General features: G+C 41.5%; 1 protein-coding gene across 5 annotated transcripts in view; it reads left to right on the forward strand.

Annotated features, from left to right (window-relative positions):
• Nemf (nuclear export mediator factor) overlaps positions 1-15,378 on the forward strand; it is a 57,174-nt gene that overhangs the window by 21,815 nt on the left and 19,981 nt on the right. For all 5 annotated transcript variants that reach the window (XM_006985433.4, XM_076550565.1, XM_042260532.2 and 2 more), the window contains 5 exons: positions 3,042-3,119; positions 3,206-3,414; positions 3,584-3,775; positions 4,863-4,926; positions 7,404-7,492. In XM_006985433.4, coding sequence (XP_006985495.1) covers positions 3,042-3,119; positions 3,206-3,414; positions 3,584-3,775; positions 4,863-4,926; positions 7,404-7,492 — 632 coding nt within the window. The remainder of the gene's footprint in view (positions 1-3,041; positions 3,120-3,205; positions 3,415-3,583; positions 3,776-4,862; positions 4,927-7,403; positions 7,493-15,378) is intronic.

Consider the following 15,378-nt stretch of genomic DNA (forward strand, 5'->3'; position numbering starts at 1 on the left):
GAGGGCTGGAGAGGTGGCTCAGAGGTTAAGAGCATGGCTGCTCTTCCAGAGGTCCTGAGTTCAATTCCCGGCAAACACATGGTGGTGACAACCATCTGTAATGAGATCTGGTGCCCTCTTCTGGCCTGCAAGAATACATGCAGGCAGAACACTATACATAATAAATAAACAAATCTTAAAAAAAAAACAAAGTTAAACATAACAAAAATAGTGCAAGATTTCAAGTTTTATGACTGCTTATACACTCTTCCCTTTTGTTTTAAAATAGTACAATTTCCAAGCATGTAGTTAAATAAATTGCATCATGTGATTGTCACATGATGGCAGGACACTGGCTGGAGAACAGAGATTTAGCAAGAATACTCATTATCAATATTATTCTTATATTTTTAATTTTGTTTTTTTGAGACAGAGTCTATACATAGCCCTGGCTGTCCCGAAACTCACAGAGATGGGTCTGCCTCCGCCTCCTAAGTGCTGGGATTAAAAGCATGCACAGCAATATTTATTATTTTATTTATTTATTTTAATATTTTTAAAAAATTTAGATTTATTTATTTTATAGGTATGAATATTTTGCCTGCATGTGTATATGTATGTATGCATGCCTAGTCCCGCTGCATTAGGGCACCAATGCAATTTTATATGCAATTAGATCAACACAATGATATTGAAAGGGTTTCAGATATTTATATTAGGGCTGCACAGCTGATAGTGTATATACAGGTATTCCAAAATCCAAAACAACTCCATTATAAGAAATGTACCAAACACCTAGGTTTAAGGATACTCAGACTATACCAGTAACTTCTTGTGGTAATCACTTTTAATAGTCCCCACTCTTATAAATTAGATCCTTTAGGTATTTTGTCCAACATTTAAATAATAATTAATTGGTGATGCTATAAGGTTTTAAAAAAAAGTCCTCAAATCAGTAATTTAAAAATATAAGTCAGGATGGTAGTGTATGCCTGTAACCCCTGCTGATGAGAAGTGGAGTCAGGAGTATCAGGAATTAGGCTAATGAGTTTGAGGCCAGCCTTGTCTGCTACATATGAGACCCTGTCTCAAAAAACAAACTCTGAAGTATAAATTATGTCTGATAAATGTTATACAGGAGGGCAAATAACTTCTCTGAACCTTTGTATTATTATGTGAGGGAAAGGTGTTAATGAAAAATACTGGAATTTAATGCTGAGATAACTAAATGTCAATAAGACAATAATTTGTGCCTTTAAAAAGTTGATTTTAGGCCGGCCAGTGGTGGTGCACGCCTTTAGTCCCAGCACTCAGGAGGCAAAGCCAGGCAGATCTTTGTGAGTTCGAGGCCAGCCTGGTCTACAGAGCAAGATCCAGGAAAGGCACAAAGCTACACAGAGAAACCTTGTCTTGAAAACCCCCCCCCCCAAAAAAAAAATAGTTGATTTTAGTGGGGGTGGGGTTGCGCACACCTTTAATCCTAGCACTGGGGAGGCAGACGCAGGTAGATCTCTTGAATTCGAGGCCAGCCTGTTCTACAGAGCAAGTTCCAGGACAGCCAGGGATACATAGTGAGACCCTGACTTGAAGAAAGAAAAAAATAAGTTGATTTTAGATGTATTTATTTTATGTGTATAAGTGTTTTGCCTGCATATATGTGTACCACATGTGTGCCTGTTGGCCATGAAGGTCAAAAGAGGGTGTCAGATTCCGTGGAACTGGAGTTACAGATGCTTATGAGTCACCATGTAGATTCAGGGAACCAAAACTAGGTCCTCTGCAAGAACAGCAAGTATTCTTATTCACTGAGCCATCTCTCCAGCCCCTAGTTTGTACTTTTAAAGAACTTACTGGGAGGCTAGAGAGAATGGGTAAGGATGCATAATGCTCTTCCAGAGGCTTCCAGAGGTTCAGTTCCCAGCAGCCATGCCAAGAGGTTCACAACTGTCTGTAACTCCAGTGCTAGGGGATTTGAACCCTCTTCTGGACTTCACATATAGGAACCCACACATATGCACACATACAATCTTTAAATACATATTTTACACAAGGATTTATGGGGCTATGGAGGGAGCTCAGCTGTTAAGAGCACATGATGTTCTTGGAGAGGATACAAATTGAGTTCCTACGACCCACATTGGGCTGCTCAAAATCACCTCTGACTCCACCTCCAGGAGATTCAGTGTCCTCTCTGGCCTCCATGGGCACCTGTAATCAAATACACATTCACACATACATGTAACTAAAATAAATTTTAAAAAGTTTTATTTGGAGCTACTGATGTAATTCAGTGGTAGAGTGCTTTCTTGGTATGCATGAGGCCCTGGGTTTGATCTCTAATGCTACATAAGAAAGAAAAGCTTAGCCAGGCGGTGGCGGCGGTGGCACATGCCTTTAATCCCAGCACTCGGGAGGCAGGCAGATCTTTGTGAGTTTGAGGCTCTCCTGGGCCACAGAGTGAGTTTCAGGAAAGGCACAAAGCTACACAAAGAAACCCTGTCTCGAAAAACAAACAAACAAAAAAAAAGAAAAGAAAAGAAAGAGAAAGAAAGAAAGAAAGAAAGAAAGAAAGAAAGAAAGAAAGAAAGAAAGAAAGAAAGAAAGAAAGAAAAAAAGAAAGAAAAACTTATATGCCTTAAGAAATCTTGAATTTTGCCTGCTTGAATAATACCAAAGGAGTTGGGGTTATACTTTATATATAACTTACTTGTAACCAAAGCACCAAAGGACTGGGAGGAGGGTAGAGATAATATTTCAACATGACATGTCTTGAGGGAGTGAACTATCAGGAGACTTTTTTTCTTTTTGGTTTTTCAAGACAGGATTTCTCTGTGTATTGCTGGCTGTCCTGAAACTCAGATCTGCCTGCCTCTGTCTCCCCAGTGCTGGGATTAAAGGCGTGCACCACCGTCACCCGGCTTATGGAGAAACCTTTACAGCTGCCTATTTGATACCATTGATGGGTAGAGGAACCATTAGGACAGTAAGTTTTAGGAATTGAGGGTAGAAGTGCTGTGCATTGAAAGAAACCTAACCTGAAAATTCTGTTTTGTTACTGAAAGGAAAAACAAGCCCTGAAGAAATTAGATAACGTTCGAAAGGACCATGAAAACAGACTAGAAGCTCTCCAGCAGGCTCAGGTATTATGCCGAGCTTTTCCAGTTCTTCTCCGAACGTGATCATCTCGGCTGGCTTTATAGTAAATACATTGGGTTTGTTTCCTAAGGAACTGGACAAACTGAAAGGAGAGCTTATAGAGATGAACCTACAGATAGTCGACCGAGCCATCCAGGTCGTCCGAAGTGCATTAGCCAACCAGATAGACTGGACAGAGATCGGAGTGATTGTGAAAGAAGCCCAGGCTCAAGGAGACCCTGTGGCCACTGCAATCAAAGAACTAAAACTGCAAACAAACCATGTTACCATGCTGCTGCGGTGAGTGTGCTCCTTACCAGCTAGTGCTTGCCTTTATTTGTTAATTGTTCATGTATTCTTTTCACATAGAAAATATATAACTAAATCATTTTTAATTTTATTGGGGAAAATTTGAAATGAAAAGTGATGTCATTGACATTAGTGAAATACTATTGAATATTTTTAATAGAAATCCATACTTGTTATCAGAGGAGGAAGATGATGATGGTGATGGTGATGCCAGTGTTGAGAACAGTGATGCTGAACCACCAAAAGGGAAAAAGAAAAAGCAAAAGAACAAGCAGCTGCAGAAGCCTCAGAAAAACAAGCCGCTGCTTGTTGATGTGGATCTCAGCCTGTCAGCCTATGCCAATGCCAAAAAGTAAGCCATTTAACTATTCCTTTAGCTTTTACTCATATGTATGAATAGTTTGCTGCCATGTATTGTGTGCACCGGTGTGTGCCTGGTGTCGGAAGAAGCCAGAAAAGGGTGTCAGGTCCCCTGAACTGGAGTTACAGATGACTGTGAGCAGCAGTATGGATAACAGGAACCAAACCTGGGTCCTCTGGAAGAGCAGCCAGTGCTCCTAACGGATGACTCATATCTCTACACATGACTATAAATTCTTAGTAAATATTACCTATGGTAAATCAGTAGGATGTTAAGAACAGGTGTCATTTTGCCTGTTGTATGAGAGAGTTGCCCTGGGGAGATGAAACACAACACACATACATGTGCACATATGTGTCTGTTCACCTTAGGAAGGGAATCCACAACAGACCAAAGAAGAACACACACACAGTCACTTCTCTCTCTCTCTCTCTCTCTCTCTCTCTCTCTCTCTCTCTCTCTCTCTCTCTCTCTCTCTCTCTCTCACACACACACACACACACACACACACACACACACACGTCTTTTCACCCCAGGACGGGAGTCCACAACAGATCAAAGTAATGACTGCACCAGAGTCTCACTTGGTGAGCCAGTGAGGTTTTTTTGGGTTACTGACTGGAGTCCAGGGGAGGGCTGGCTTACAGGATCGAGGATAAGGCTGAAACAGTTGCCTCTCAGCATGGGTGGTGCCTCAGGAGCGCTGTGTATCTGGAGCCCTGTGCTCAGGTTAGAGACACCTCGACAGAGGCACGGGATCTCTTGCAGTTCAGCTGAGTCTCCTCAGGCAGTGTTGACTGCTTCTCTAACACGAAGGAGACCTTGAGGAATCTTACTTACTGCAGCCGACAGCTTTCTCAGACTTGGGAAGCGCGTTTACTTCCTGGGTCTCTTAGCACCCCCTCCTGGAAGGGATGTTTCAATTTGTAAGAAACTGCTACAGAACGTGTTTACATACTTCTTTGGTAAAAATTAATTTTGTGCTCTATACAACTTCGTTCTATATGATTTAGGACTGTAAATTAAAAATAAAAACTGAAGGTTTTACTTAATATTTAAAATAGATTTTTTTTTCTAGATATTATGATCATAAGAGGTATGCTGCTAAAAAAACTCAGAGGACCGTTGAAGCTGCTGAGAAGGTAACTTGATAATCTGACACTCATTGTTTTTTGTAGCTTTAATGACTTTTCTGTTTAAGTGAGCTTTTCTTTTTTCTTTTTCTGTTCTTTTTTTTTTTTTTTTTCAAGACAGGGTTTCTCTGTGTAGCCCTGGCTGTCCTGGAACTCACTCTGGAGACCAGGCTGGCCTCAAACTCACAGAGATTCACCTGCCTCTGCCTTCCCAATGCTCCCAAGGTGTGTGCCTGGCTAAGTGGGGTTTTCTAATTCAAAAATCTCCATTTTTAAATTTTGCTTTAAACGTGCTTATTTCCTGCGTTTACTTTCTTCTCTAAACCTGCACCTCCCTCTTTTTTCCTCATCTCAGCAAATAGCACTGTCACCCTTATCTGCTTCAGTGTTAGAGATATCCAGAACTCTCTTCTCATGTCCACATCTGTCATTTCCTGTGTTAGTGTGTGTGCATATGCGTGTGCACAATACCACAGGGAACCTGTGGGCTTGAGGACAGTTTTGTAGAGTTGCTTTTCCCTACCTTTATGTGGGCTCCAGAGATCCAACTCAAGTTAGCAGGCTTTGAATCATGTGTTTTACCGGCTGAGCCATCTTGCCAGTCCCACATTTTTTTGTTTGTTTGTTTATTTCTCAATTTCATGTATAACCAGAACCTACTGGGTCCTGTGTCACTTGACTGTGATTTTAGGACTTGGGAAGTGGGGGCAGAATGATCATGAGTTCAAGGTCATCCTAATTTGTCTAGTGAGTTTGAGACCAGCCTTTGACACATCACACACCCACGCGCGCGTGCACACACACACACTCAAACAAATTCTGTACACAGAATTTGACCACGTATCGTATTCCTTTGGTTTAGGCCTTGGTTCCCTGTATCCACATGACTAGACCTTTTCTCCCACTGCAGTCTATTCTCAACTTAGCAGCCATAGTGATGCTTTTAAACCCCAAGCAGACTGTCATCTTTCCTGCACTCACACCTTCCAGTTTCATCCCGTCTGAGTACAGTCAGCGCTGTCTGCCTGGTCTGTAGTGCCCTGTGTGATCTGTTCCCCTTTGACTCACTACATACTCTTTCTGCTACACTGGAGCCTCGCAGTTCTGAAACCGGAGTGCACTGCTGTTCTCAGAATCGTTGTACGTGCTAGTCTTCTTAGCTGAAGTGATCTGCCCTCGGATTTTCAAGGTTTTCTCTCCATTTGTTCATTTACATATCTGCCTGAGTGAGACATCAGAGAAGCCTTTGTTGACCATTTCTACTAAAAATAATGCCACTCTCAATCTACTTCGCTGTTTTTCTCAACTCCGCAACTGATATAAAATTATTTGAATATTTGCCTATTTATCTTTTAGAGTGTAAGTCCATAAAAGTATCATTGTTGCTGAGTGTGGTGGCATACACTTTTAATCCCAGCACTTGGGAGGCAGAGATAGGTGGAGCTCTGTGAGTTCAAAACCACCCTAGTCTCCAGAGTGAGGTTTACGTTGGTGAGTTCTAGGCTAGCCAGAGCTACATAGTGAAACAACACAAAACAGAAACACCAACCACAAAGATTACCATTGCTGTTTTGTTCATTGTTGCATTCTAGTCTTCAGAGATTGTCTGGAACAAACCAGAGACTTTAATTTCTGTTAGATGAGTAACCTCCTTGACCTACCCTCGATACTCCAGGCTGGCCCCACACCTGTATACCCAGGCCAGCTTCAAACTCAGGTCTTCTTGCCTGTCTTTCAGGTGCTGGGGTTATAGGAGTACACCACAATTCTCAACAACAAGAAAGCTCTTCATTTATAGCTCTTAAAAATTTGCATACGGGGGCTGGAGAGATGGCTCAGAGGTTAAGAGCACTGGCTGCTTTTCCAGAGGTCCTGGATTCAATTCCCAGCACCCACATGGTGGTTCACAACAATCTATAATGAGATTTGATGTGCAGGCATATATGCAGGAGGAACACTGTATACATAATAAATAAATCTTTTAAAAATTTGCATACAGTAAATATTTAATTCATTTTACTTCTTAAGGTAAAATATCTTTTTTCATTATACATATACTTGTGTGTATAAATCAAGTCACTTTATGACATCAAGTCTTTTTTCTGTTTTATTTTTTGCACATAGTACACATAGAGAGATTAGAGCAAGTACACATAGAGAGATTAGAGCAAGTACACATAGAGAGATTAGAGCACACCTTGTGGGCACAGGGCTCAAACTCAGGTCAGCAGGCGTGGCAGCAGGTGCTTGACCCACTGAACCATTGCATGGGTCACAACAGCTATTTATTAAACTAGGTGTGATGGCTTGTCCTATAATCCATGGGGCTGAGGCAGAAGGATCTTTGTGAGTTAGAGGCCAGCCTGGGCAATATAGTGAAAGCTGTCTAAAGCAATTTGTTACGCCATTATATACTTTGATGCTATGTAACTACATCCTAAAATTACTAAAAAAAAGTTTTTTGTTTTTTGTTTTTTTATAAATAGGCATTTAAATCAGCAGAAAAGAAAACAAAGCAAACCTTAAAAGAAGTACAAACAGTTACTTCTATCCAGAAGGCAAGAAAAGTGTATTGGTAAGTGTTCTGCTCTTTTTCATATTTTGGGTTTTTTTTATTGGAATTATATATGCATATTATTTGGAAAGTCAGGCAATTATACAGCGCTAGCTATAAAACCAGTAGTCTTATCTCTCTTCACCCTTACCCATTGCCTGCTCTCCCAAGGAAACTACTTTACAGTTTTAGTTCTTTCTATTTATTTCCTTATCCATTTATTTCTTGTGTGGGTGTGTAAACGGGGAAACGTGCCATGGAGCACATGGGGAGGTCAGTGGACAGACAGCTTTCAGGATTGCTTCTCTCCTTCCTCCATGTGGGTCCTAGGAATTGAGCTCACGTTTGATGGCACACACACACACACAGCTTGTTTTTGTTTTTAGGTGAGGTCTCATTATGTTGCCTAGGTGCGTCTTGAACACCTGGGCTCAAGCACTCTTCCAGCCTCAGCCTCCTGAGTAGATAGGCTCAGTTGTATGGCACTGCACTAGCTAGTGCCCACACCCCCATCTTCATCATGACCAGCCTTTCGCCAGCCCGCAGGTATCCACCCTGTAACCTTGGATGGACTTGGCAGGCTGTCTGCGGCCTGAGCTTTAGCTCCAGCTCCTCAGTCGTTTCAGCAGCTGATGCTTTGTGCCTTCTGCAGAGCTCTTATGTAGTGGACCTCCACCCCCGCCCCAAATCCCCTTACAGCCTCAGAATTTCATGGATAGGAGTTGGGGAAAATGTTTTAGTCTGTCATGCTACATACTTTGTGGGCCCTTTTAGTTTGGAAATTTAAGTTCTGAGACACTTTCTTGACGGTTTTTTCCTCCCTGTGTGTTTAATGCGTGCATGTGGAGTGAGGGGTGAGGTGGGTGATGGCATTCCTTCTGAGTCAGAGGACAATTTGTGGGAATCTCTTCTCACTTTCTGCTCTGTAGGGATTGAACTCAAAGGCAAGCACCTCTACCCACTCAGTTATTTGCTGGCCCCTTTGTATAGTTCTCTTAATGTATTTCCTTTTCTGTGTTTCCATATGGAGCCTTCTGAATGGGTTCTCCAATTTTCAACTCGGTGTCTCTTTTCTGCACATTCTCAGTGATGTTTTCAATTTTATCTTTCAGTTCTTCGGCAGAATTTCTTACCTGAGCTGTCTCTCTTGTATGTGCTCACAGCTGTGTACACAGAGGTCAGGAGACCTCTAGTGCTCTCTACTTTTGTTGTTTTTTGTTTTTTTGAGACAAGGTCTCACTTTGTAGTTCTGGTTGGTCTGAAACTCACTTTGTAGACTGGTCTTGAACTCACAGATGTGCCTGCCTCTTCCTCCTGAGTGCTGGGGTTAAAGCGTGTACCACCACACCTGGCTTCTCTAACTTACTTTTTGAGACAGGGTCACTGAATCTGGAGCTCTGCATTTTGACCAGACCAGCTGCCCATCGAGGCTCCAGGTTTCTCTTCCCACACCCTCTCTCTGCACTGGTGTTACAGTTGTGTGCTGCCTCTCCCAGCTTTTTGTGTGGGTGCTGGGGATCCAAACTAAGGTTCTTGTGCAGTACTGTACTGGCTGAGCAAGCTCCTGAACTTCCTGTCAGGTTTTCAAGGGCTAATTAGTTGGTTGGTTTCTCCAAGTACTCTGTAGAAGCTTTGGTTTGTGTATTGCTGTTTGCTGGGTTGTTCTTTGGTTGTTGATCAAGAGTCTTATTCTATAGCACAAGCTTTCTAAACTCCATTAGGTAGACCAGGCTGGACTATGTAACTGAAGCAGTCCTACTTTTACAGACCCAAGGCTGGGCACCAGTCCCCAGTGCGTATTACTTACTCTTTTTTCCCCTATCAATTACAACTTCTCCAAGTTGTTATAGTTTATTTTATTGTATATATGTTTGTTTTGTTTTGTTTTTGTTTTTCGAGACAGAGTTTCCTGGAACTCACTCTGTAGACCAGACTGGCCTCAAACTCAGAGATCCACCTGCCTCTGCTTCCCGAGTGCTGGGATTAAAGGTGTGTGCCACCACCGCCCGGCTTTTATTGTATGTATTTTAAAGTATACAACGTGAAGTTTTCATGTTTAACATGCACAGTGAAATGATTATCACATCCAAGCATATCTACCATAGGCTAGGTGTGGTGGTGCACGCCTGTAATCCCAACAGTTGGGAAACTGAGGCTGGAGATTTGTCATGAGTTCATGAACCAACTTGGACTAAAAAACAAGTACTTGGCCAGCCAAGACTTCAGAGCAAGATCCTGGCTCAAACATAGGGGCTGTTGATCAGGCTTGGTGGGGGTAAAGTAGCTGCCAGGCCTGCTACTCTGAGCTTAAGCTCCAGGAGCCCTTATGCATATGTCCAAGGAGAGAGCACCTACAGGTTGTCCTCTGACCTTCACTCATGGGTGATCCTGCACAGAGAGAGACAGACAGACAGACCGACAGGCACTGGACATATAAATGTAGTTTTAGAAAAAAAAGGTTTAAAAAGCAAATTTCTATTTATCATGTTTCATTGAATACCCATTTTGTAGTTGTTTGGTGATAATACTCTGATCAAATTTCCAGTGTACAATAAGCTAATTCTTCTCTTCTCCTTTTCTCTTCTGTTTCTCTGTCTTGACAGGGTCTCACTGTGCAACATTGGCTGCCCTATAACTCCTAGAGATCCACCTGCCTCTGCCTCCCAAGTGCTGGGATTAAAGGTGTGCGCCACCACACCTGGCTTTACAATTCTAATTATTAATTAATTATATATAGTCCTCATGTTGTACATTAGATCTACAGATTTGTTCAGCCTGCATAACTTTAACTCTGTGACCTTAGAGTTATATTTGCCTTATGACCTTGCTTGCCTACCCTCTTTTTTCCTGGAATGTCCAGCTTTCGTAGGAGAGACATTCATTAGTATTTGGTGCCCCTTGTTGTCACTCACATTTCAGAGGAGGATATTGAAATGCTAATGAGATGTTCTCTGGGTGGTTGGGCTTGTAACATGATCTCTGGTACCTGTTTGTGTAGACCTCTCAGTCTAATATGATGGATTCTTTCTCATTTATCAAGTTTTGTTGTATTTCTTGTTTCCCTTTTCTTTCTGCTGAATTTGATTACATTTGACATCTCTATTGATCAGTCTGACCTATAATTCTCATTTTCTTTGTAGTGTTCTTATCAGGTAGTCATATCAAGGTCATAGTGCCTCATAAAACAAGCTAGAAATGTTCTTTTTTGAGTTGTCTTTAAATGTGGATCAAATTTTCCTGTAAAATGGAGTAGTCCTGAAAGTGTTTCAAAAGCCTGGTATGGTGATGCACACCTTTAATCCTAGCGCTCAAGTGGATCTGTGAGTTCGGGGACAGACAGGACTGACTTCACAGAGAAACCGTCTTGGGCGGTGGGAGGGAAGAAAGTATTCCATTACAAATACGGTTTTGTTTTGTTTTTTAAGACCAGGTCAGTCTGTCTGTCTTTGGCTGATCTGGAACTCACTGTGTAGGCCAGGCTGACCTGCTACAACCTCCCAAATACTCTAGATTATAGGCCTGCATCAGCCGACTCTGCCTGGCTTTCTTTGTAGAATTTGACTCTTTAGATTCTCTAGTTGTAGTAATCGGGGTTTTTCTCAGAAAGTTTATAATAATTCTACTTAAGAACTTAATATAATTATGGGTTTGTCCATTTCTCCTTTTCTGCCAGGTTTGCTTTATGTGAGGCTGTAATAGGTACAGATGTGGAACTGTTATCTAGTTGGGCTTCTTTTCATTAGTGTGTGCGTGCTCTATTTATTTCAGTCTTTCTGTAACCTGTATTTTACACACGCCCATACACGCTGTTATTATTATTTTCTGACCTGATAGTTTCCCATGTTTTACTGAGGGCTCTTACTATATTTATGCCACACGTAACTTCTTGTTATTTGCAGCTTACACACACCCATCTTGCTGTCTGCTTTCTGTTTGTTCCATCTGTCCTGTATTTGTCTTTCTTATTGCACATTGGCTAGTCTTTCCTGACTTCTATATTAGTTCCCTTTCTCATTGTTGTGACAGAATACTAGGAAAAAGCAAATGAAGAAAGTGTTTATTATGGCTCCTCCACAGACCTGTATGCTGAGGCGGGGGCATGGCAGGGAAGGCATGGTGGCTGGAACAGGAGGCAGCTAGTCACACTGTGTCCATAGTCAGGAAGCAGAGAGAGAGGAAGGCAAGTGTTCAGCTCGCTTTCTCCTTTTATTAGTGCAGGAGCCCAGCCCATGGGACTGTGCCACCCATATTCTGGGTGGGTCATCCCTCTTCAATTACACCTTTTGGAAACACTCTCTTGGATACACTCAGACGTGTGTTGGTTCCTTGGTGATTCTGAATTCACTCAAGTTGACAAGTAACATTAACTGTCATAGCTTCTTAATTATATATTCCTCTTCAAGTGTGTGTTCTTTTACTAGGCTATTTTAGGGTATGTGTTTTATCTCTCCTACTCTGTCTGCTTATCCTTGTTTCTCTATAGATATCTTTTCTGGCAGTCGTGGAATTAAAAAAAGAATTAAAGGCATTCACCAAGGATATTTTGTGTGAAAAAAGAAAGATGTAGAACATTTGTATTACAATGAAAAATGACAATGCTGGAATAAATGTTTTGGCTTCTTTGTACATAAAGAAACTAGAGTTCTGTATGCAGGAGCTAACCGGTTAGACAGTGATGAGAAGCTGAAGGGATGCACCATGTCTTTGTGTAAACCTTGCCCTGCTGTTTTTGAACCAGTGTATACTTCCCAGTCAGAAACCAGATTGGGGCGTAATGCCAGCACTCAGGAGGCAGAGGCAGACATGTCTCTTTGACTTTGAGGACTGCCTCGTCAACATAGTGAGACTCGGTCTCAAAAACACCACCATCAACAAAATTAGATTACAGGAAAGGGATGTAACTCATTAGCTAAAGTACTTTCCTGACTTTGCCAAGTTCCTGGGTTGTATCTCTGACAATGCTAAAAACATGGAAAAAAAAAATATGAACTAGGCACAGTGTCATATTTTTATAATCCTGGCACTCATGAAGTTCAGGCAGGATGATCGTAAGTTCAGGACTAGCCTGAGTTACTTCGTTGTGACCATGTCTCCAAAACAAAAATGGATGGGGGATGTTGCTCAGTGGTAGAGCATTTGACCATCATGTCCAAGTCCCTAGACATCAGTCAAAATTAACTCAAGTTCTGTCTCCAGCAACAAATAAGTAAATAAACCAAAAAAGAAAAACTTTTCATATTGTATTTTGAGGGATGTATTTTTTTAAGATCTATTTATTTATTATGTACACAGAAGAGGGTGCCAGATCCCATTACAGGTGGTTGTGAGCCACCATGTGGGTGCTGGGAATTGAACTCAGGACCTCTGAAAGAACAGTCGGTGCTCTTAACCTCTGAGCCATCTTTCCAGCCCCCTTGATAGATTATTGCTTGATGTATATATGTCATATTTTAATTGGAAGTTTTTGGTTCTATAGATTGACTTATATAGAAGATATCTGTTATATATAATATAGCAAATCTTTATTTTCATCTATGTTGTCTGTCATTTTCTAAATGTCATATAAACACTTACTGTTAGACCTTCTTTTATTTAATTTTATCTTTATAAATATGGCTCTTAAACATGTATGTAGGTCTGTACTCTACCCTGAAGTGTCAGATCCCCTGGTACTGGAGTTACATATGGTTGTGAGCTGCCATGTTCATGCTGAGAATCAAACCCAGGTCCTCTGGAAGAGCAGCGTGTGCTCTTAATCCCTGATCCATCTCTCCATCCTTTTATTCTTTCTACCCTAATAATAAATTAATGAGAACCTCAGTTATTTTGTCTTTTGAGAAAAGCTATATAATGTGACCCTGTTGGAGGGGAGACACATGTCAAAGGGAATGATGAGACAGGGTGTCTTAGTTAGGGTTTCTATTGCTGTGAAGAGACACCTTGACCACGGCAACTCTTATAAAGAAAACATTTAATTGGGGTGGCTAATAGTTTTAGAGGTTCAATCCATTATCATAGCAGGGAGCATGTGGTGTGCAGGCAGACATGGTACTGGTTGCATTTTGATCAGGAGATAACAGTGCAGACTGAAGCTCCGGGTGTGGCTTGGGTCTATACGAGGCCTCAAAGCCCACCCCCACAGTGACACATTTTCTCCAGTAAGGCCACACCTACTCCAAATAGTGCTACTCCCTGTGAGTTTATGGGGGCCAGTTACATTCCAATTATCACACAGGGTCTCCCTTGGTAGCCCAGGCAGGCCTTGCACTTTGATTCTCTTGGTTCACCCTCCCAAGTGCTGGGATTACAAGTATCTACCACCCCCGCCTGGCAGTTTCTTTCTTTACCATGGTCCAGAGTCTATTTAGTATCCCATTGAAGGAAAGCTGGATCTTAGGGCATTTGATATTTTGTACTTTTTGATTTGTATAATTAACTCATTGTTATGCCATCCCTATGTTTAAGAATGCTGCCTATATAGAATAAAGAAATAATTTGGGAGCTGGGTAGATGGCTTAGTGGTTAAGAGCACTTACTGCTCTTCTAGAGGAATGGAGTACAGTTCTCAGCACCCACATTGTACAGTTTACAATCTTCTGTAACTCGAGCTCCAGGGGCTTCAGTACCCCCTTTTGGACTCCCTGGGTGTTGGTGGAAGTTTCTGTTCCACCAACACCTCCAAAATACTCAGCAGCCACTTCCCAAATTACCACACAGAAGCTTATATTAATTATAACTGCTTGGCCATTAGCTCAGGTTTATTACTGACTAGCTTTTACACTTAAATTAACCCATAATTCTTATCTATGTTTAGCCGTGTGACTTGGTATCTTTTCTGAGTTTGGTATTCTCATCTTGCTTCCTCTGCATCTAGCTGGCAACTCCTGACTCCGCCCTTCCTCTTCCCAGCATTCTTTGTTTGCTCACTCTGCCTACACTTCCGGCCTGGCTACTGGTCAATCAGCATTTTATTAAACCAGTTGGAGTGACAAATCTTTACAGTGTGCAAGAGAATTATCCCATAGCACCTGGGCACCTGCTTTCACGTGTACATATCCATAAACGGATGCACACATGAACATACACCTATAATTTTAAAAAGGTTTTAAAGAAATAGAGCCAGGCAGTGGTGGTGCACACCTTTAATGCCAGCACTGGGGAGGCAGAGGCAGGCGGATCTCTGTGAGTTTGAGGCCAACCTGGTCTACAGAGTGTGCTCCAGGACAGCTAGGGCTGTTACATAGAGAAACTCTTGTCTCGAAAAACCAAAACAACAACAAACAAACCAAAAAACCCCCACAAAACAACAGCAGCAAAAATAAGAGGAACCATCTTGAAAAACCAAAAGAAAAATTAAATAGAAATAACTTGGTTTGTGGGTTGTTGTTTTTCTGATAGCTTAATATAGCCTAGGCTAGCTTTAAATCCAGTATATAGCTGTGGCTGGCTCTGAAAAGCTCGATTCTCTAGCCTCTTCCAAGTGCTAGGAACTTAGGTATGTCTCACCCGCCATGCTTAGATGTTTTTTCCAGAATTCATTTAGTTCATCCTCCTCTTCTTCCCCATCTTGTCCTCCCTGACCCCCACTCCCCAATGACAAGGTCTCACTGTATCAGTGGGTGTCATAGAACTCATCCCTATGTTTAAGAATGCTGCCTATGTCCCTTACCTCTGCCTCCCCAGTGCTGGCATGCACCACTATGCCCTGCCAGAATGTAGTTTCTTTAAGACTGTTGTAAAAAATACATTACAGGTTCTTAATTTTTTAAATTTTTTTTTAATTTTTTAAATGTTTGTTTTTAATTTTTTTTTTAAATTTTTTAAAAATTTTACTTGGTCCTTGAAAAGTAATTGGATTGTTGATATTTTGTTCTATATAGTAATGACAGCTTCCTATTTTGTTATAT

Source organism: Peromyscus maniculatus, chromosome 14 (genome assembly GCF_049852395.1).
Source record: "Peromyscus maniculatus bairdii isolate BWxNUB_F1_BW_parent chromosome 14, HU_Pman_BW_mat_3.1, whole genome shotgun sequence".
Taxonomy (NCBI): Eukaryota; Metazoa; Chordata; class Mammalia; order Rodentia; family Cricetidae; genus Peromyscus; species Peromyscus maniculatus.